This window comes from Conger conger, chromosome 14, assembly GCF_963514075.1.
Source record: "Conger conger chromosome 14, fConCon1.1, whole genome shotgun sequence".
Taxonomy (NCBI): domain Eukaryota; kingdom Metazoa; phylum Chordata; class Actinopteri; order Anguilliformes; family Congridae; genus Conger; species Conger conger.
In genome coordinates, this window is record NC_083773.1 from 13223570 (window position 1) to 13246947 (window position 23378).

The window sequence follows — 23378 nt, forward strand, 5'->3', positions numbered from 1 at the left end:
GCAGCTCACCCAGCCCATAGCCCTGAGAGAAGATCCATCACTCAGTCCACACTCACTTATTCACAGATCAACCCTCACCCAGCCAATAGCCCTGAGAGAAGATCCATCACTCAGTCCACACTCATTCACAGATCAACCCTCAGCCAGGCACCATCTACTCAGTTTCCATGTGTTTACCCCACCATTGGCCTCTCCAATAGCAAACCAATAATTTCTTATTGTGCAGGTTCTGGCTGAGTGGCTCGATCCACAAAGAGATTGCGCGCGTTTCCAAACTCCTCCTAATGAATCCATTGTTCAACTTGAATCGTTAATTTGGAGATTCAGATAACGAAGAGCAGTGGGAGTGATGCTGCAGCTCATTCAGCCAAGATAACGTCAATCATTTTATTTCTGCCCTGCATACGCGCTGCACGCGGGACATGCAGCTGCAGATGAAGCACTTCTGACATGGCAGCTGGTAAGGGCTGATAAGGAAGCGCTCAGAGACGCAGCCCAGGTCGTCTGGGAGGGTTCCCCGGCACAGTTCCATTCCCAAATTTAACGGGGCTCACTCATGTTTACACTCTCACACAACCACCACACACATTTACACTCTCACACAACCACCACACACATTTACACTCTCACACAACCACCACACACATTTACACTCTCACACAACCAGCACACACATTTACACTCTCACACAACCAGCACACACATTTACACTCTCACACAACCAGCACACACATTTACACTCTCACACCACAGCCAGCACACACATTTACACTCTCACACAAACAGCACACACATTTACACTCTCACACAAACAGCACACACATTTACACTCTCACACAACCACCCCGGAAAAAAAACATTGAAATCGCATAATGTGATTAGACTTCAATCAATGAACAAATAAAGAATCCAGTCTACACTGAACGGTATGGTGCAGAGAAGGGTAAAATCGTAAGTGACGAAAGAATAAAAAACTGATATTTAATATCAGTGCAATTTTTTTATTTTTTTATTTATTTTTTATTATCAAGGCTGATGGTCATGAATTCTTTAGCAAAGGAAATAATATTCCAAGATAATATTTCAAATCAAGCAGGTAAATTTGTCATTATAATCAAACAAGACAAATTTTTTGTAATATTTAATTAATGACTACACAGCAATAACACATACGGTTGACTTGAAGTCATTTCAAGTCCAAATTGGATGTGGAGTTGTGAAGAGAAGTTCAGGCATATATAACAGTCATGGAAAAATCTGCATGACTCACAAACACTATGCTTTTAACAGAAGTCTTTAAATCAACCACTTCTTCATACATGGTAACACAATGCAGATGAAACAGATAGTTTGTTCCACTGTCACAGAAATACTTAACTAATTAAACTACGGTTTATAGCCTTGTTTCTACAATGTCTTTTCTTGAAGGCCTCCATAATTGGATTTTGCTGAATTCATCTGATATTTCCAAGAGTGTTTTACCCTTTGTTTCAGGTAAGAAGAAAAAGAGAAACAGCCCAGCCAACAGATTAACTGCAGAAAACAGCACAAAACTGTAGGACTTCCACAATTTCTGCAAGAAAAGACAGAACAGATGATGAGTTTTTTTATATTCAATACAATAGTGGAGTAAAAAGCGACCAGACGAATAACATAAAAGATTTATGAAAGCATGTGATTATCCTTTGTTCCGCCCAGGGGTAAAAACTTTGTAGATTTTGAGAAAAGTGTTGCTTTAATTCTTACAGAAATGTGCTGTGTTAATTAGAGCTCTGTAGTGTTTCACAGAGTGGATGACAGGAGCTCCATGCAAATGAGTAAAGCTGAATAGCTTAGTGCGCTGACAGAGAATGGAGTTTTAATTACAGTTTCTCAATATGGCATTCACAGGAGGATATTAACCCGTCATCCAAAAATATATAATGAGCGACTGGGTACGTAACAGTGTGTTCTAAAAATGCTTTGGTGTGTTCAATAGATTAGTTCTTAAATGTAGCAATGATTGTGAAACTTCATATCTCTTATCCAGTTGCCAGAAGTAAAAGCAGTTGTTTCTACGTGTAGTCAAAACTCACAATTATAAAGGGGAAGGTCGTTCCCATCACAGAGAATCCCAGCCACCGCAGTATGCCAGTGAATACAAAGGCTGCAGGTCGAGAGGACTGGATGAATATCTCGAGAGTTAGCGATGGCAGAACACCCGCTGTGAGACAAAGCGAAAGCTATTAGAGTATGCATTGCCATGACAACAGACTCAGAACATAGCTGACCACTGACCTCATGTATAGATCTCTGAGGTTAGTAAAAATGACACAAATAACAATGTAACCTTAAAGTAAAACTTTATTATTTTGGTATATATATTATTTGTCATGTTTTATTTCCTCTTGTTTGTCATCAAACAATTCACATGTTGTCAAAGTGCATATTCTCCACTTTTATTAACCCCTTCATTATTGCCCCTTTTCTTGACACAAGCTTAAATATGACTCCTTGAACCCTTTGGACTACAGGCATAATCCTGGTCTCCTCTGACAGGTAACCCTTTGGGGTTTGTTATTTAAGAGTCAGAATTACTCCAAATATTACTAAAACAAAGTTACAGAAGAAACTATATAATAATATGGGTCTTATGAGGTGTAAAATACTGCATTTTGCTTACTAAACTATACAATACTTTTGCATTTGCTCTTCCCCCCGCCTGTCACCCTCCCCTACATGTATGTCCCAAACTCCCTCTCCTTGCAGCTATCCTCAGACAGTAACAGGTTGAGAAGATCATAAAAAATAAGTACAATAAATAAAATAAAATAAATAATGACAATAATATCAGACGAGAGATTCCTTGGAACTCCTCCAAAGGAAGTCCTCTATTTTGATGTAGGCATCGCAAAATATTTTTTTTGTTGTAAATCGTCAACCTTTTTTACCATAAAATCTCAAGAGCGGTTTTTGCCGATGTGCAACAGATTCCGTATGCATATTGAAAATGCTACAGTTTTGTTATGCATGCAAAAAATGCTACATTGTTTTATGCAAGCCTAAGAAATGATTTACCATTGGATGTATTTATGCTTTTTATGGGGTTTTTTTGTATCCATTACAGACTTGTGATGGTCAATGGCCATCAGTCTCTTCTGATGGTTTTTCCCATGCTGATTTTGGTATAGCTACATTGTGTCATTTTTGTGTTATGGATACCCATAAATGAGCATAACATTTTTGCACAAAATTACCTGAATATAAACCCAAGGGATCCTGACACAAGACCACTCTTGATTTGTGGGTGACACTGTCATTGAGTGACAGACAGTGAATGCACAGACTTTGTTTAATTGGTCAATTGATTTTGGATATTTATGTAAAGGCCCATATACGTACATATACTGTAGCCTATATATCTGCTTCTACACTTTTATACAGAATGATATACAGGATGCCTATATGAGATCATAGCAATATTTGCTCTACAATATATACAAAATAAAGGATCTATCAATTAATGGCATTATTTAAAAAATTGTATGCTGCGTACCGACACACTTTGTAGACAAGCCATGTTGAAAGAGCGATACACGATATGTGGTGCCAAATGGGACACATGGGCATGTTGGAAAGAAAACCCACTGTATATAGTAGCATGTAATACAAACCTGGTCCACCCCCATAGAATATTACGAAGAGAAATATCAGGCCAACTGTGCTATATGGAATCCAATTACTGTTTTCCTAAAACAAAACACAAAATGTATTAATACGTACCAATTATCAGAATAAAAAACTGAATGAGATGCTTTATTTATGCAACTGCAATTAGTTAGTCTTAGTTGCCCAGCAAATGTTTTGTGTTATCACAATCTCCAGTATACTGGCGAAGGAAGTCACATGATCTTTACAGGGCAGATTAATTGTAACAAGTACTATCTCTGAGGCAAATGCTAATTTAATAATATCTCTGAAACAGAACTCCAGACCAGGTCAGACAAACAGGCTGTGCTGCACAGACAGTTGATTCCCCCTCTAATGGCTGATTCAGACTCAGAACACAGCACTCTCATTGGGAACAAGCCAAGGCCTCTTACCTTCAGGAGCTGTGAGAGTGTGATTAATGCCATTATTACAGACATGGCTCCAAAGCCTCCCCACAGCAGAGCTCTCCTCCCCAAATTCTCAATGAGGAGGCCCTGTGGAGACACACACTGCTGGGGTTACTAAGGACAGGGCCTAAGATGTGTAGACTAGAATCCCTTACAATATTAGGAATATATATTGGGAAATTAATGCTGCTGCATAGCCTATGGCGTCATTCAATTTGATAACTATAGCTAAATTAGTTAACGCTGACATTAGCTAGCTAACACCCTCTCTAGATCGGACAAGGGTTTAATGTTCGTTTAACTTGAGTGCTAAGAGCTGGCTGGGTAACGTTAGATAATTAGCCAGAATTAGTAGCCTAACGTTAGGATTTATTTACTTTTAGCCACCAAACTTAGTAAAATACACTCACTGAGCACTTTATTTATCGCACCAACAGTCATTCCACAGTTTAAGTCAATTAGATCACATTTTGTCCCTATTTGGTCTGAAAAACAGCTGAACGTCTTGACCACATCTGCATGCTTTTATGCATTTTGCTGCATGATTGGCTGATATTTTCAAGCTGGTGTACAGGTCTACCTAATAAAGTGGTCACTGAGTGTATATGTTCTATATGTTATTTAAAAACAAAATACAGTTTTTATACATTTTAGAGGTGCACAATACTGTAATACCATGGTATTTTTGCAGAAGGTTATCATACCTTCACAATCTCATACTGACCCATGACTACATGTAATTAGTGAGATTTGAAGCTAATGTGTTTGATGAATTTGACCAAATAAATTATCTTGCCAGATTGACTCAAGCATTAACCTACCTGCTGTTGTTTTGTCTTTACAGTAACAATCTCTTTGCAAGAGCACTTAAAAGCACAGATCAACCCAAGCACAAATCTGGGCAACCAAAGAGCGCATCAGGACAACTAGATTTAGGAGGTTGGTTGCCCAGAGGACAACCGCATGTATGCATAATTTGCCCACATGCACAAAGATGCATGCACACACACACACACACACACACACATGCGCACACACACATACGCATGCACACACACACATGCATACACACACACACACACACACACGCATACATACACGCACACATGAACACATGCACACACACACACACACACACACATACACACACACACACATGAACACATGCACACACACACACATGCATACACATACACACACACATGAACACATGCACACACACACACATGAACACATGCACACACACACACATGCATACACATACACACCTACATGAAAGGACTCACGCATGTGATGGAGGTGAGGACCTCAGAGGCCCCCACACCCAGTGTCACATAACGGATTTTGTCCAGTGGAATGTTCACTTCTTGGAAGATGTTGAAGGAGAAGGCACTTATCTGGAGAAACACAGGCAGGAATTCACTGAGCCAGGCTGCTCCTGTCGAGAGTTCAATAGAAGTTTGTGTTTATGCATGTGTATGACTGGTTGTGTGTATACATAGGATTAGGTATGTTTATACCGTAAGTATGTATCGTCAGATCTAGAATTATTGGTACCCTTGAAAGGAATCAAGTTCAATTGAATAAATAAATAACATATTTTCTAAAAAATAAATGTATGAAAATGTATAAATATGAAATGCAGTGGTACTAGTATTGTTTACAATACTAACTAATACTAACTATTATTTTTACACTTATCTGTGCCATCTTGGTGATAACACACTTTTGTATTCCTGAGACTAACCCTGATATTCCCTACTTTCGTACTGTACATGGATATATCACTCTGGATAAGAGTGTCTGCTAAGCGATTGTCATGTAAACAAAAAGTGTTAGTGTGTGTATGTGTATGAATGCATATGAGCTAAGTTTGTGTGTGCGTGCGTGGATGCGTGTATGTGTGTGCGCATGTGTGCAGATGGGTGTGTTTGTGTGCATGTATGCATGTGTGTGTGTGTGTGTGCACGTGTGTGTGTGTGTGTGTGTGTCCACCTCTCCACCTCCAGGAGAGCAGAAGCAGGCTTACAGCAGAGATGCCGCAGAACTGGATGCCCACATTGATGACCAGTATACTGAGGACCTGCCAGCGCACACGTCTGTCCGTCAGCAGCTGCAGCAGGCTCTGAGAGCTCTGCCCCTTTATAGCATCCTGCTCCGCCAACATCTCCGCAATCTCCATCTTCATGTCGCCCTCCCCCCACAGGGTCTGAAGGGCTACGAGCCAAATACAACAAGAAAGAAAACTACTTTTACTTATGTTCAAGGATAGTAACTAACAGATTACTAGTAGTAACAATAATTATAGTTATAGTAATTGTCCAATATACACTCAGTGAGCACTTTATTAGGTATTTATTAGACTTATTTTTTAGACTTCTACTATTATAGCCGATCCACTTAGAGTTATGATGCGTTGTGTGTTCAGAGATGCTCTTCTGCATACCACTGTTTTAATGTGTGGTTATTTGCGTTACTGTCACCTTCCTGTCAGCTTTGACCAGTCTGGCCATTCTCCTCTGATGTCTCTCATTAACAAGGCGTCTCTGTCTGCAGAACTGCTGCTCAGAGGATTTAAAAAAAATTTTTTGCACCATTCTTTGCAACTCTAGAGACTAGTGTGTGTGAAAATCCCGGGAGATCAGCAGTTTCTGAGATACTCAAACCAACCAATCATTCCACAGTCAAAGTCACTTAGATCACATTTTTCCCCATTCTGCTGGTTGATGTGATCATTAACTGAAGCTCCTGACCCGTATCTACATGATTATATGCATTGCACTGCTTCCACACAATTGATAATCACATGAATAAGTAGGTGTAATTAAGTAAAAATGTTCCTAATAAAGTGCTTGTGAGTGTAGGTCTTACATGTATACACATGTGCTGTGTAGCACATTATTGCAAACCAAGCAAATAAGAAATCCAACAAAAGTGGTGTTTCTTGACTGCTTTCAGAAAGTGTTGTGATCTGATCTGTGTTAGAGGCTTCTCTGTAAATATAAAACCAGCCCTTACCATCTCTGCACATTGGCTCATTGTGTTTGTCTATTAATAAATATCTTGGGGCCTCGGGAAAGGAGGGCAGCACAATCATCTGAACCACAGACAAAAATGCTGGGGCACAAAGCAGGATATGCCACAGTTCCTCACGCCCAAAGATTTCCCTGGGATACAAATTAAAATCGTAAGTCCATCTTGGGGTCTTGCTTACAGTATTTCTGAATTCACTAAGCTGAGGTCTCCTCAATAATGATTTGATTGTTAACACTCCCTCTCTTTTTTGCAAAGAAAATATTCCAAAATGACATGTGAAATCATACGGTACCTCAGACCAGCGAGTTGACCAGTGAGTTTCCCGATGGAAATAAAGGTGGCTGCTGTCAATGTCACCATTCCTCTCAGTTTTTTAGGGGAACTCTCACCAAGGTATATGGTGTGGATGCTTGCACCCAAACCTGGGGGTGAGGGTTAGTAAAAGCTGCTTCATTCACTTATGATACAAAAAATAATGATAACAATAATTCATAACACAAGTGAAAACATTAAATCAGTTTTGAAACACTTCAGGTTTTGTGCAGGTGAGAGAATAATTTGACAAGCGATGCAATCCAACCAGAGCTATTATGGAACATACATGTCACTGTCACTTTTAAAGCAGAGGTACTTAATTTTCAGTTGTATGGTTTTCTTATTAAGTTATATTAATAAGCATTGCCCATTCATTGAATTAGCAAACTAACTCTCTCTCTCTCTCTCTCTCTCTCTCTCTCTCTCTCTCTCTCTCTTTCTCTCTCTCACACACCCACAGACACACACACACACACACACACACACAAAAGTTAAAAAGTCACAGTTAGATTTGCAACAGTGAACAGTGTCAAAAGTTCATATATGAAACTGCTATGTTTAACAGAAACTAAATGTGTAACATATTTGAAATGGCATGCAACGTTAAGACAGTGTGTATTCAAATATAAAACTAACTGTAAATAATGTACAAACCTGAAGAAAATCCAAATAAGAACCTTGCAACCATTGTCATTTCAAAAGAGTGTGCACTCTTGCTCGTAAACATGGTTACTGCACCTACAATACTGACCATGTTATTCCAGATCATGGCTTTCTTTCTATAATCAAGAAAAAGAAAATCTGTACTCTTTTTAAGTGTTACAATTTTTTGCCATTGATATCCATTTCATTATTGTGTAACCTCATAGTGCTGTGACATAACTACATGACAAAGCTAGAAATAATCATAAAAAAACATCTGAATCTATTATGATGTATGTTTATTATGTTGTTGTTGTTATTATTATTATTATTATTATTATTATTATTATTATTATTTATGTTAATTATTCTGATACATGAATAAATTAAGTAAATAATTCAATCTTAAATTATTTTCAGACAGTAACCTAACAATATTGGTACAATAAACATGAATAACATGAAAGAAGCATGCATGTGCCTCTCACCTTCCAAATTTGCCAGCAATGTACCTAACACTGACTGAGCCAAAAAGGCCTCCTACAGCATAAGATGAAACTATAATTGACCAAATTAAAGTTACGGTCTCAGGCGCCATAGACTCTCCATGTCGAACAAACCAACTTTGGTTGATGAAATTCTTAATGTACTGTAAAAACAAAATAGACCCAAATGTTAGTTCTGTAATTATTTAAGATGCAGGTCAACTATTGGTTTTTTATTATTTTATTTTCAAATTAAGATTATCATACCGGCGAAGGTGAACTGGTGACAGTAACATGAAATCCATTCTGAAAGGTTCCTCCAAGCCCTAAAATTATTATGAAGGCTAATGCTTTGCCACGGACCTGAAAATGAAAACAACTGGTTCAGCTGAAACTGTATGGAAACGGCTACGCGTGTTGGGGAGCAAGATCATGTAAGCCATAACATTACATTACATTCTTTACGCGACTTTCATTTTTATTAAGCTCTTATCCAGAGCGATTTAACAGGAGAAGCATGAGTGCGTGCACCTGGCTACAGTGTAGCACCTGGCTAACAAAATTCCAAAACCAGTGAGTAAAGATGAAACATTACAAAAACACTTGTGGAAGTTATGATAAACAAGATTACTCCAAATATACGACGACAAAATATAGCCTCCTGTAACCTTTCTTTAACAATAACGGATACTTGAGCAATTTTAAAAAACATTAAAATGAAATTAGAAGCGGCTGCATATTCATGGGTTTCCAAATTATGTATATTTTTATTAGAAAAATAGTTTCATATCATGTATTTATTTCGTCAATGTCTAAGTAATAAACAGTCATTTGTAGTTAGCTTCAAATGTACAATAATCATGTTGTTTTCATTTTTCATCATTTGCATAATGATTTGCAGTCAAATATACATAAAGTATTATATTTTTTGAAAGAGCATTAACATTACAGCCCAAAATATTGTACATTTCTCGTGTCTGACATAAAGTAGCATATTTCATCTTCCTACCAGTTGCTTCAGTGAAGTTTCCATTTTTGTTTGTGCTTTCCACACACATCAGTCAGACAGCTTACGTATACTGACAAAGCAATTTATGCTCTGTTAGGTATTATAAGTAATAAGATGAATTATTACAGCACCATTGGGTAACTCGTCCTGTTGGTCTTAGCAGAATGTGCAGCACGTCTTCGAATAGGTTAATGAGATTAGCTCGTGCAGCATACAAATGATAAAACTATGAGCAAATATTATAATTGAATATGCTATCACATGGACTGTTCGATATTGATATGTTCAATGAATAAGACGTGGATGGTACTCCTTTCAACCGGTTGATGGCAGTAGATGCGTGTTGCATCACTCACGTTCAGTGCCTCTTCTTTCTTGCGCTCGTTGGCGTCAATACGTCAGGGGCCTTTGTGTTTCCGCAGTTCATACAACATTTGCTGCCAAACAACAAGGACCGTCAAAATGCCGCTGGAAAATCTGGAAGAAGAGGGGCTGCCCAAAAACCCAGACCTGAGGATAGCACAACTGAAGTTCTTGCTCACTTTAGATGAACATCGACAAGATGACAAAGTTAAAACGGAACTCATGGAATCAATCAAAGAGAACAGTGAGTAGAAGAGATAACTGACAAAATCAGTCGAGCTAGATGTGCATCGTCACCAGGCCCGAAACTAATCCTGAGACTCGATTAACTCGGACAGCCGTGGCCTAGCTATAGGAATAAGGCTTCAGTTCTTCAAGATAACGTTACACGAGAATCTAAGGCAGCTTAATTTCTGGAACGTGCTTGATCGATATGTATTGTAAATTTATCAAATTAGCTTGGCTACCAAACTAGCTAGAGAGCGAATCTGACTCCGTTGAAATTTTATAGCAACGAGAATGAATCAGCTAACTTTGAATTCTTCTCGTCACTGAAGGCTAGCCTATATGCTTTTGAGGTTTGTCGCTGCAATGTATGTGTCCAGATAAATGTTCAGTTTGCAGTTTTGTCTTTCAACGTTTAAATCGTTATTTTACCATGGATAACAATAGAATAAACACCCGCACCTCAGATTGATGGCTGCTGTGAAGTCTGAATGGTTATAATTAGCCAGCTAACAAGTTAGCAGCACCATTTTGCTAACGATTTGATGTAACGGTACGTTAGCTAACTTAGACAACAATGGCAAGCCAATTCGTTATTGAATGAATGGCATTGTATGACTGGCTGATCCGTGTATGTTCTGCAGATATGGCACCGTATTACGAGGCGCTCTGTAAAGAGCTGAAATGGCAGGTGGACACTGATCTGCTGAGTAAAATGAAGAAGGCGAACGAGGAGGTCCAGAAACGATTGGATGATGTTTTGGAGGACGCCGAAAAGAACCTAGGGGAGAGTGAAATCCGGGACGCTATGATGGCCAAAGCCGAATATCTCATCCGTATCGGCAATAAGGTAACTTCACATCTTCTCAATAAATGCATTCTTCAAACGTTTATGGAAGATGAGCTAGCAAGCTGTCTCTTTGCAACGTGTCAGGCAGACTTTAAATCGGAGCACCATGGTAGTTGTATCAACGTAATGCTAATATCAGTATTTAAACTATTTCGAATATTAAATGGTTAACATGCTAAGTATAATTTAATGTTGATGTGATTTTCGTTGTACTAACCCCCTGCTGTGTTTTTCTGTGCTGTTGTAGGAAGGAGCCTTGACTGCTTTCAGAAAAACCTATGACAAGACTGTTGCCCTGGGACATCGACTAGATATAGTGTTCTATTTGCTTAGGATCGGGTTGTTTTATATGGATAGTGACCTTATAACACGGAACACTGAGAAGGCAAAAAGGTAAATGAAACAGTCGCGCCTTTAACACCTTAATTTCTTCATAAAAACAAGTCACCTTGAGTAGGCTACTTTGCTTGGCTTAAATTCCTGTGTTTTTATCACATTAAACTCTGTTTGAAGTAACTACTTAATTTGCTGAGGTTCTTTTTCTCTGCCATGCTAGTTTCATGTCTCTTTGTGATATACAGTGGATGACTTATTGTACATTTGTGTTGTACGTGGAATTTGTCCACAAATGCTGATGATCTGTCTTGCTGCAGCCTGATTGAAGAAGGTGGTGACTGGGATCGGAGGAATCGCCTGAAGGTGTACCAGGGTCTGTACTGCGTGGCCATCAGGGACTTCAGACAGGCAGCTGAGCTCTTCCTGGATACAGTGTCCACCTTCACCTCCTATGAGCTCATGGACTACAAAACGTTCGTCACGTACACCGTGTACGTCAGCATGATCGCGCTGAAGCGGCCAGACCTCAGAGAAAAGGTGAGCCAAATCTGTCTGTTGGCTGTCGCATAATGCAGGCTCTGTATTTGCTATTTGTTAGATTTATTAATTGGACTAGCTGCATATCTCACGTGTACCGATCGTGTTGGACCGTATTTGTAGTGGCCTGGTTTTGTCAGTAACGCCTGAGTTCTCTGGTTTCTGTGTGGAATTGCAGGTGATCAAAGGCGCAGAGATCCTGGAGGTGCTGCACAGTCTGCCGGCCGTGCGCCAGTACCTGTTCTCCCTGTACGAGTGCCGCTATTCCGTCTTCTTCCAGTCCCTGGGTGAGTCCTCCTCCTTCCAGTCTGCATGCTTTTACTGTAGAACTCATTGAGACAAAAATAAAAATATTCCCAGCATGCTTTGAGCCATATAGGAGGACTACTGTAAATAGGTGCTCAACTCTTAACAGCTCTAGGACTATGTGTGTGTGTGTGTTTTGTTTGTGTGTTTGTATGTGTGTGTGTGTGTGTGTGTGTCAAGGCATACTCACAGATGAAGTCCTCCATCCTCATAAGAGCTCTTCTGTGTTGCAGCCGCTGTTGAACAGGAGATGAAGAAGGACTGGCTTTTCGCTCCTCACTACCGCTACTACGTGCGAGAGATGCGCATCCTGGCCTACAGCCAGTTGCTGGAGTCCTACCGCTCACTGACCCTGGGCTATATGGCAGAGGCCTTTGGTGTCAGCACAGAGTTCATTGACCAGTGAGTGCCCTTGTCCACTGTACAGTATTATGCTACAACATCCAAGTAGCCCAGGGCCACTACACTGAAGTCGTAGGCGTGGTTGAAGCGATGCAGGCCAGGCGCAGCGTGTCAGTTACACCAGAAGTGTTCTTCTACCAGCATATTATTGCAGGCAACTCAGAAACAGTCCTTAGGAATGTGGTTAACAATCCTCTTCACATTATTCTTCATGACATTTTCATTCACATCACAATGGGTTACATTTTTGAAGTTGTGTAGCCTGTTAACAGCTATAATTCACCAGTAACTTCTGTTACGCGCACTTTGTGTGTGGTGTAATTCCAGCCAAAGAGGGCCAGTGTCCGCAGGTTTCCTTTCTTTCCTTTCTATCAGCTGCCTGCTTGGACTTGGAAACAAATTGACTGTTAGTAACTGTATGAATTGCTTAAGGATTTTTACCACACCAAAAACCAGGAGGGAAGAGTTTAGCACTCCTTATATAGCCAATGGTCTTATCGAGCAACTTAGAAAAGCGCTTTAACTCTGGTTTGAAAACTGCTACACAAATAAAGATTATTATTAGAAGTACACAAATGATAAAGAAAAGGATAATTAACACACTTGGAGCCTCTTAACAGTGTAAAAGTTCTAGAATCTACTGTTGGCAGTGTCAACTGTCCCGATATACACCCTCTCTCCAAGTGAACTGGAGTGAAGAAGTGTTTTGTGGGGAGACATTTGGTGAGGTGTTTTTTCAGAGTTAGGAATGACACCAGTCAAGGATCAAAGGTTTCATTTATCACCTTTTTATTTTTAGGGAACTTTCACGATTCATTGCAGCTGGACGACTGCACTGCAAGATCGATAAAGTGAACGAGATTGTGGAAACAAACAGGTGCAGTATAATCAATTTGCTTTGTGTACCTATCAGAGATACCTGGCTATAAGTTAGTTTACATTGAGGCAATTTTGAGCTACTAACTCGCTGCAAACTACAGCACATGGTATGAAATAATGTCAAAGGATAATTCTGTTTTTTTTCAACCTGGGTCTTATTTTTGTAATGTAAATTGCAGTGTAATTTGTGTGCGCAGAGTAGTTAAGTAGAGTTGCTCAATTTTCGAAGATGACTTTTGATTTTGGCAAATAAATTTCCACTTTTACTTAAGGTTTATCTAAATAAAATATTTAGATAAACTCCACTGGTAAAATGGACCTGAATCGCCTATAATATACCTATAGAAGCTACAGGCATGGAGGGAAAAACAAAAAAGCAGGTGTCTAACATACTTTGAAACAAAGTGGAATGCTGGAAAGTACCACAAAAATAAGACCCCGGTTGGAAAAACCTGCCTGGAAATCAAGGTGTCCCTCAGAAAAGAGCTTAAGTTGGTCCATTTGGAGGTTTAGTCTGAGGTTTTTCCTAGATCTTTTATCAAGCTGGGATCACAATGTCCTTAGTAGTAAGGGCAAACCTGTAACCAAGCATTGTCTGTTGAAATGTGCTGGCTGTGAGTAGGTGACCATATCAAGCAGAGGTTTACCTTTTCTCTCTCCCCTTTTCATCACTAGGCCTGACAGTAAGAATTGGCAGTACCAGGAAACTATAAAGAAAGGCGACCTGCTCCTGAACAGGGTCCAGAAACTGTCCCGGGTTATCAACATGTGATCAAACCTTCATCGTCCTTTGAGATGTGAAAGAGTGAAATGTTATGTTAGTTTGTCTGAAAATGTACTCTTCCCCCCCGATTAAGCATTTATATGTATATAATAAATGTTCATTTCACATAAAGTGTCCAGCTTTATCAATTGAATGGTTATTCTATTAATTAACATTAATTGAACATAGTGCCCTTTTTGGGGAAGTTTAACAGTGAACAAAGCCAAGCATATAAACCCTAAATTCTTTTCACAGAATTATTTAGATTATTTAATGGTAATAACTTTGTTGTTCTGGAAATCTTTTGTAAACATTTTGAGATGGCAAATCAGATTACCCAGATAAACCCCCGTTTGCAGGCATGGGCAGTATGATGCATACCTGACAAACCCAGGATTAAAACATTTTTTAATTTGTTTAATGAAGTTATCAAACACCCATATCTATCACCCATGTTAAAAAGTAACTGCCCCCTTAAACCTAACTGGACCAATTTTAACAGAAATAACTGCAACCAAACGCTCAAGTCAGGTCTTTGACTAGGACACTCCAAAACTTGCAAAGTTTCTTTACACCCATTCAGATGTGGACTTGCTTTTGTGTTTTGTGTCATTGCTCCATAACATGATTATGCTTCAGCTCAGATCTCTGTATATTCTCCTGAGGAATTTTCAGGTGTAGAGCAGAATTCATGTTTCTTTCAATAATGGCATGTCGTGCAGATCCAGAGGCAGTGAAGCATCTCCACACCATCATACCACCATGTTTGACTTGGTATGATGTTCTGTTAAATGCTGTATTTGCTTTATGCCAGACACAATGGAACCACTGTTGTCCAAAAAAAGACTAGTATCAATGTTTCTCTTGGTTAGCAGTGTTCCTGCTACATTCCCATGAGTCCCATTTATAACCCTTTCAAGACTGATACTTGGAACGTTTTTTTCCCCTTGCCTCTTCTGGATTTTCCATTGATCGTGTGCTTGTAGAAACTGTGGCGACTAATTCACTCTGATGGTCAGGTTTAATATGACACGTTTAGACTCATCAAACCTGGCTGTGTTCAATCAGATTAATCTCATCACATCAATTAAATTTGGTTATCTGAGCAACTATTCTTTTTTTTTTTACTTTGGTTACATGAGTGTTCGATAACTTACCATTAAAGGAATAATTTAAATGTTTGTTTACTCAGATTACATTTTGTCTATAGGCCTTAAAACAATTCAGTGTGACAAATATGGAATAAAGGAGGGAATGGGGCACGTATTTTTCACAGCAATCTACCAATAGGCATGTCAGTTCTGGCATTGTAAATGTTAAACACCAGTATCCTTGAGTGTGCCTGATATTAAGCATTTGCCTTGTCTGATATAAGTTTTTTTATGTCAGTGTTACTGAAACTGAAAGGAATGAACAGAAAAACAGTACTACAGTGAAGAAGCCAAGGCAGGTGTTCCGTATAAATAACTGTATAAATTATTTTTATTTACAGAAACCTGTTACAAAACAAATAGACTATACAATCTTTTTCTTTAAATATTAAGTAAATTTCCTAATGTCCTACTACATTTGTTCATGAATTACATAGCAGCCAAGTCCAGCTGATCAAATGCATTTGATTATGTATACAAAAAAAAAAAACCCTACACGCTTTTACAGAGGAGTTTGCATGTATAACCCATTCCCCATAGGCAAGCTGCTTTCTGTCTCCGATTCACATTACACGTCTGTAGTGCTCAATTAAACAGTATCTTTGTATAGTTTGTGGAAACAAGCGGAATTGCTGCAGGATTTTGAATGTAAAGGGAAAATGAAATGCCTTCACGTTCTCTGAATATTTTTGTTCTAATCTCAACAGACCAGAGAACCTCTTTAAACACTTGGGTAACATATACTAATTTGGGAAGAAACCTGGATTACAGTTCAACAGTAGTCAAAATCAATGCCAGATTTAAAAAAAAAAAAAAAAAAAAAAAAAAAAAATCACCCAAGTTTCTCAAACTAGTCAAGTCTGTACAACAAGCGCCTGTAATTTAAACCAGCCAACATTGTATCAAGATTTTTTTTACCACAATCAAGGACCCAAATGCAAGTGTAAAAAGCGAGCTCCTAATCCATTTTAAACATTCAAGTCACGTAAAACAAAACGAGAGCGGTCCTTAAACAGTCATAGTGTGCAACTAATCCAGGCACTTTTTTCATATTTTTCTAAAAACTGCAAATTAAATACTCTGTTAAAAGCAGTGTTTCAAATTAAAATTTTGGCAATGACGATTCAAGCAGCTGCAAGGTATTTTAAAGTGTTATTTTTTCCTCCATCTTGTAATAATTGCCCTAATCCCAAGACCTTAAAGGGAAAGTGTTGCCAAAAAATACATTTTAAGACACCACCCATACAATTCTTCCTAATTATTAGAAACCAAATTGTACAACATATCTTGTGAGTAGGACATTCCAGAGGCTGAGTTGGTCACATTGGATCGACTATTTCAGTGTATCAGAAGCAACATGCAAACATGGTAAAAAGACCTTCCACAATTCAAATGCATTTACTATCCCATAAGCTGCACTTCAGTGACAACACTTCACCTTTCAAGGATCCAAGTGCGTGTTTTAAGAGATGTCCTATGTGTTTGTTATAGGCATATTGCGTTATTGGCTTGGCAGTGAACCACTTCAAATAATAAAGTCTTGTTATTCATTTACTAAATAAATAAATAATGATGATCTCAATTGTACCAAAATTGTATAAGAAAAAATGCCTGTGCAAAAATACATATTTAAATATGTACAATTTGTTTTAACAAAATATGTATTCTGAAATCGGGATACTTCAATACCTGTATAATACATACAAGAAAGCTAAAATAATAGATACAAAATTGACTCCGCTCTACAGCTACGTTTTGCCGAGTGACATCAATAGGGTTAAGAAATCTACAGGAGTTACAATGGTACAATAGTAGATAATAGCCATAGTGTGAAAATACTCCCCCCAAGTTACAAAAAAAAAAAAGTTTCACTCAAATTGTGTTCTGAAAATTATTCAAAAAAATCCAGTCAAGCAACAATATGTGTAATGAGGAACCTATAGAAATTCAGGACCAAAATCCCATCCCACTGGCTTTCAGTCCACTCTAGAATTTGTCATGTGAAGAAATGTCACTGGAAAGTGGAAGTATAGTATAGCCAAGTATTCCCAGTTGTGTAGGGTTTAGTGGTGTTGGGCAAAGGGCAAGGGACATTGCCTCTAAAATGCCTACCACTGTTGGCTAGTTAGAGGGGAAAAAAACAAAACAAAAAAGCATAATCTACTTATAAATAGTGGCTTTCTGTTTGGTCAGTACCATTCACAGTAGGGAGTCTCGTAGTCAGTGATGTGGGTGCTGATCTTGCATTAATAAAATGCTTCATAAAAAAGAAAAAAAATCCATCCAGTAACTCATGACCTAAATACATAGAAGCGCCTGGACATATGAACATATTCAAGGAAATTGAGTTAATTTATTCCAGTTATTCTATACTCTCGTCACGATTAGTGTTTGTGCTAATTATCAAAGTGCAATGTGTTTGCGTCTTTATCCAAGTTTTATGGTTACCTAAACTACTGAATTAAAGGACAAGTCTGGTTAAAATCTACCAAATTGACCATTTTATAATATATCAAATGCCACATGTAAACTCCAGAACCAAGCCCCCTCTCATGATGCAACAAGAATGCCTATTTCTAAGTGTCTAGTGACACAAAATTGTTCCCAGTCAATTCCTTCATATAACACTCAGAAGTCCATCTACATCCTGGTTTATGGTTGACTAGTCACAATTTTGGCAGGAAAAAAGGTTGCTTCTATATTTCTGCTAGTTTGTGCACAAGATATGGCCAAACACATTAGGTATTTAACATATCAGACTACAAATTTTAACCAGACTTGACCTCTATGCTTCTGAACGAGTTGTTCTACCACTAACATTGTTCCGTGATAACAGCAGTTAAGATTTGGTCTTCACAGGAATTAACACACTACTCGCCAAACCATGAGGCAAGTCTAATCGCATTCATATAAAGAGGACATGTGAGTGCCAGTGATAGCTTCCAATTTCTCTCCATGCATAAGCCCACATGCAGAATCACCAGGGACCATGTTTGATGGATCTTGAGATTTGAAGGGCTGCTCCCTACGCTGCCAACGGCAGGGATCCCAGGCAACCATACACTGATTCAGGCACCCGTCTGTCACGACTAAACCAAATGGAATCTTTCACAATGGTCTAAACACCCCCGAATTAACTGAGTCTAAACAGCTTAGCGATCTTGTACAAACAGGATCTGTGCCCATGTTATGAAATTAGTTGAAGTTGTGTTTAAAAAAAGAAAAGAAAAAGTCATTGATTGTGTATGAAGTGTGGGAACTCCTGACAAGTTTCTTACCTACTACCATAGGTTTTTCCCCCAGTAGTTTAGCAGAATCTGACCTGACGAACACACGCAATGTGCACTTGCATCCATACTACAAAGAAGAGACTGGTGGAAACCTACGTGTTTCACCGACGGTAACGACTGAAGGAATTTTCCCCAGCGCGACATCTGGATGCAAGTGAAGCGCTGCATGAACCAGCCCTTATCTGTACCATAGAACGTTGTGTGAGGTCACTGAGCACAGTCCTCCAAAGGAAGACCTCACAGACCAGCGGTCCACTGTAACACTGATAGGAGCATCAACCCATCATTACTCCCAACCCCCCCCCCCCCCTCCCAAACCCCACCCCGCCCCAATCCAGTCTACACGGCGTCCCCTGTGGCGGCACAGCTTTGGGGAATTTCCGTGATGTCACCGACTGTCCGGTGGGATCTCCACCCCTGAGGATCATGGGAAGCTGAGATTAACACAAAAGGCCTCGTGCAGTTCAGAGTACCACAGCTGGTACTGTTCTGCTTGCATTGTCCAGTTCTGTGCAGAGAGGGCCATACAACTGTCAGGGACGTGCCTTTGGCTGCAAGAGACAGAAAACAACAATGCGCTTTGTTTAATAAAGCTCTCAAACAGCAACAAGTGACTGCTCGTTTGTAAAGGGCTTGTACTGTTGGGCCCTTGTTAGCTCTTCATTAGACATCCAAGTATGGCTCTGCCAATGAACAGTCTTGATGAAGTGCTATAAATTGTCACAGCATAAACTCTGTTCCATGGTCAATCACTGCAATGCAAGTTCAGGCAAACGGCAAAACATTTCTATGAGTAATTCAAGACAAATAATGCTTTTAATCACCTTACAAAAAAATGTAAATCACAGCAGAAAATTGGTAAAACCAGTTGAAAACTGGCCAATATGGCCAAAACAGTATGCGGATCATCTCATCGCGAATATGGGTCCTCTGGATTGCCCCGTAGTCTTGGTGGTGGGGCTGAACTTTTGAAACCACACACACACACAAACACAAACATGGGCCAGACTGGGGGTCATTAAAAGACAGACCAATAAAGCCCACAGTGACCCAGAGGTTCCTTCTCACAGTCTGGTCTGGCGTGAGGACCCACCTGCTGTATGAGCGAGTTGTTGGGGAGTCCTTGCGTCCCTGGGATGGCCCGGCCGTGTTTGCCGTGGATGTTGTTGACGACGGACGGCCTGCCCATTTTGGGCCGCCCGGGTCCCGGCCCTCCCCCCCCGCCGCTGCTGTTGATGGCGCTGGACCCGGGGGAGCCCTTGCGCCTCTTCCCCTCCAGTGCGCCGTGTCCGTGGCCGTGCGAGAAGCCGGGCTGCTCCACGGCCTGGTGCACGAAGGGCCCCAGCGACAGCGTGGAGTCGCTGCTGTTCATCACCACGCTCATGCGCTTGATGGACTCGGCCGGGGTCCCGCTCGGGGGTCCCCTCCCTGATTGGTCCTGCTTGAGGCTGAGAGAGTTGGTCCTGCCGGGGGCGCAGTTGAGCCCCACGCTGTGGACGCCGCTGTGAGATGAGGAGGACGAGGAGGAGGAGGAGGAAGAGGACGTGAGCGACGGGTGGAACACGCTCCCTGAGCCGCCCGAGTTCACCACACAGTTTCTCTTGAATGACAAAGACGAGGAGGAAGAGGAGGAGGAGGATGACTCGGTGGAGTAGGGGGTGTGGGAGGGCAGCGGGGAGCTGTTCTTCCTCTTCTTGCCCACGGTGCTGCTGCTGTTGGAGTTGGAGTTGGAGTTGGGGACGGGGGTCTCGCGGGACCTGAAGGGCTTGCTGCTGGGTCGGGCCTTGGGCCCTCTGCTGGAAAGGGGGGAGGGGACGGCCGAGTGTCCCGAAGGCATCTGGGGCGACGAAGACACTTGTCTGGAGAGCGCGTTGTAGGCGGGGTGGTCGGCGGGGCTGAGGGGGGAGGCACGGGCGTTCAGGGTGGTCCCATACGACAGGGACTGCGCGTAGGAGGGAGAGGACACGGCCGAGGTCGGGCTGAGGAACCCTGTGGAGTTGACGTTGGTGTGGGAGGTGGGCAGAGAGTTTGTGCTTGTCCTGTGAGCCGCATTGGAGGAGGAGGAGGAGGAGGAGATCTCTGAGGCCGGGGGAATTTTCCTGGAAAAGGAAAGTCGGGTTGATTATGTCCCCACCATCTTTTAACTGTCGAATCCCAGCATGTAGGACTTACTGTGCGTTCCCCTTTCCTATTGGAAAGTTGGAACACGAATGAAAGGGCGGCGTAATTAGCGTCACTCTGACCATACCACGCTCATGAACGGTCGGAATAACGGGCGTCACCAAAACCCCCACAATGTTCAGCTATAATACTTTGTTCAGCAGTGACGTGTTTGTTGTAGAGCAATTTGTCTTGGTAAGGAACTACAGGTTCCTTCAGTAGAGTATACTCAGGGAAGTTTTGTCAGCGTTGTCAAGGCCATTAGTCGATACCCTGTTGTATGCATTTTGAGTTTTAGAAACAAATCAAAAGAGGAGAATGTTAGCTTTCTAGCAATACCAAAGTTTTATTTTGAGTGCCATCAAACCATTTTTTCCCCAGAAAAACAGCTTTAAACTTTGTTTAATGTGAGGCTGGGAGACTACAGAAACTCCAGGGTTATAACTTGTCATCTTATGTATAAACCATTTAAAACTATCTTTTTTTACTCTGAACATTTACTCTTGACATTAAGACATACAGACCATGAAAGCAAATACATTAACTTGTAGCCACAAACGCAGCTGATATGGTTGCTTGTGGCTTGTGACTGGTGAACGGTGACAAGCTGGCTAGCCTCCAAACAATGCACAACTCCAGTGTTACTTTCAATATGACATCTTGAGTTTAAAAGCTTAAAAAATATATTTTTACTCTGAATTTGGCATTAAGACATGCGGAATATAAATCAAGATGAAAGCCTAAAACAACCCAAAACAAAGATTTTAAGATAAACATTGATTTATGCGAAATTGGCGATCACGACTTACAACTGATTAGAACGGGTCACATATACCTACTTGCATATACTTTATTCTGTATACAGCAGACCATTACATTTTACAAAATTCTATCAATTTACCAAATCACTAACATGGATTGATAGAGAGGAGGACTTGAATGTTCAGCAAAGTGCTGGCTTTAGGCCAGCTGCCTCCACAAGCATCTTTCAGCAAGGTGTCCCAGTCATTAAAAGTTGTTCTGAATGTTGCGCTTGCATTCTGATGGTACTTACACACTTTTATTGTACTTTTCTTGTTTTGACTTCATCATGAGAATATAATAACTGGTTTTTAGATTTTGTTCTAAGCGTTATTCCATTCCTTTACGTGGGCTGAACAGAAATATAAAATTTTTGTTCGGAAGAAAACAAAATGATTTGTTCCTCATTCTTGATCTAAGCACAGCACTAAGGTAGCTATACACACTATAAATGGTCTACAACCACCAGCCTGAACATATCTGTGAAGGTAAGAATACATGGAGTCAAAAAAGCCACTTACCTCCACATCTGGGCATTGACGTGCTTGTCCACCATGGCGTTGAGCACACACCGAACTCGATCCCAACGTCGGTCAAATGCATAGCAGCTTCTCCCAAACAATCGACTCCCAAACGAGCAGATCTGTGTGGGAAAGCATGGTCGGTATGACTGTGGGGATCTCCATTACAGTAGCATTGTAGCATCGTGTGCGGGGACGCACTCAGCCGGGTCATTTACAGATGCATCACTGCATTAAAGACCATTGCCTGGAGAGCCAAGGGCTAGCTCCACTGTCTGAGGGAGAGACTGATGAAGTAGTGCTCCGCAGAAGCAGAATATAAAAAGCCTCTAAATATCCGTCTGGTTTATGGAATCTTAATCAGACTACACCCCCCTGATTTAAAGGACAGTGGACAGTGTACCATCCTTTCCTATGCTTTGCTTGATTCAGACAGAAGTCTCCACAGATAAGCGCCAAGACTGGACCCCAGCCTGTGCTGGCTGCCTGAGCTGGCTGCCTTACGGATTATGCCACACTGGATCAATTCCTTATATTCTAAACCCAACTTGACCTTACCATAATCGTGCCTCTTGTGTCTCTGCCATGTCACTTGCACCTGTGCAAAACGCTGAAGTGTGTGTGACGCACTCACCCACCAGTGGCTACATCTGTGTGTTTGGAATGACCTCATGCAGTGGTAACAGGAGCAATCCTAGATGAATTAAACCCACCATGACCCTGGTAGGAATGCCAGATGCGTTTCCGCTTATGTAGATCCCTAGTTGGTGGGACTGACTGAAGGTGTATGGGAGACTTACCACAGTACTGCAACATCTAGGGTTGTCTTTGGGGACAACACTAGACCATGACTTACCATGACCTCACATTAAAATGTACACACATCCAACAAGAAACGGAGTTCAGTGCAAAAATCTCAAATATTCACAGTAAGTATCCCATAACAAAAACAAAATGAATAAAAAAATTAAAAAAAAAAAAACATTCCTGAACCTCGACGGGTTCAAAATGTTCTAATGGAAAATGGGCTCATCAGAGCCGAGAGCAGCGGTAACCACAGACATTTTCAGCAGCTTGGCCATCACTCAGAATTACTGGACTGCCACCACCACAGGTAATAAGCACACTGCCAGGAAAACAGGTTCAATCATTTAAAAACAGAACAACCGCCTCTTCGCTGCACCAGTGTACTGAACCATTTCACAGAAGA

The 23378-nt window shown here is 40.6% G+C and overlaps 3 protein-coding genes across 6 annotated transcripts in view; 1 reads left to right on the top strand and 2 right to left on the bottom strand.

Annotated features, from left to right (window-relative positions):
• Positions 1-1393: 1393 nt before the first annotated feature.
• On the bottom strand, positions 1394-9611 carry slc2a9l1 (solute carrier family 2 member 9, like 1). The gene is made up of 12 exons (XM_061220872.1): positions 9585-9611; positions 8843-8938; positions 8579-8739; positions 8103-8227; positions 7426-7555; positions 7116-7264; positions 6127-6314; positions 5384-5494; positions 4083-4184; positions 3654-3729; positions 2076-2203; positions 1394-1573 (listed from the first exon to the last, which is right to left on the bottom strand). The coding sequence occupies exons 1-12, from the start codon at positions 9606-9608 to the stop codon at positions 1394-1396; spliced, it is 1470 nt and encodes a 489-aa protein (XP_061076856.1). The 5' UTR covers positions 9609-9611.
• A 355-nt stretch (positions 9612-9966) lies between these two features.
• Positions 9967-14377, top strand: psmd6 (proteasome 26S subunit, non-ATPase 6). Its single transcript, XM_061219428.1, has 8 exons — positions 9967-10191; positions 10817-11022; positions 11270-11415; positions 11676-11895; positions 12074-12182; positions 12435-12603; positions 13403-13480; positions 14158-14377. The coding sequence occupies exons 1-8, from the start codon at positions 10047-10049 to the stop codon at positions 14252-14254; spliced, it is 1170 nt and encodes a 389-aa protein (XP_061075412.1). The 5' UTR covers positions 9967-10046; the 3' UTR covers positions 14255-14377.
• A 4642-nt stretch (positions 14378-19019) lies between these two features.
• LOC133110041 (ataxin-7) overlaps positions 19020-23378 on the bottom strand; it is a 29257-nt gene continuing 24898 nt past the window's right edge. For all 4 annotated transcript variants that reach the window (XM_061219897.1, XM_061219896.1, XM_061219898.1 and 1 more), the window contains 3 exons: positions 22169-22290; positions 19780-20785; positions 19020-19237 (listed from right to left, as the gene is read on the bottom strand). In XM_061219897.1, coding sequence (XP_061075881.1) covers positions 19220-19237; positions 19780-20785; positions 22169-22290 — 1146 coding nt within the window. In that variant the 3' untranslated portion in view covers positions 19020-19219. The remainder of the gene's footprint in view (positions 19238-19779; positions 20786-22168; positions 22291-23378) is intronic.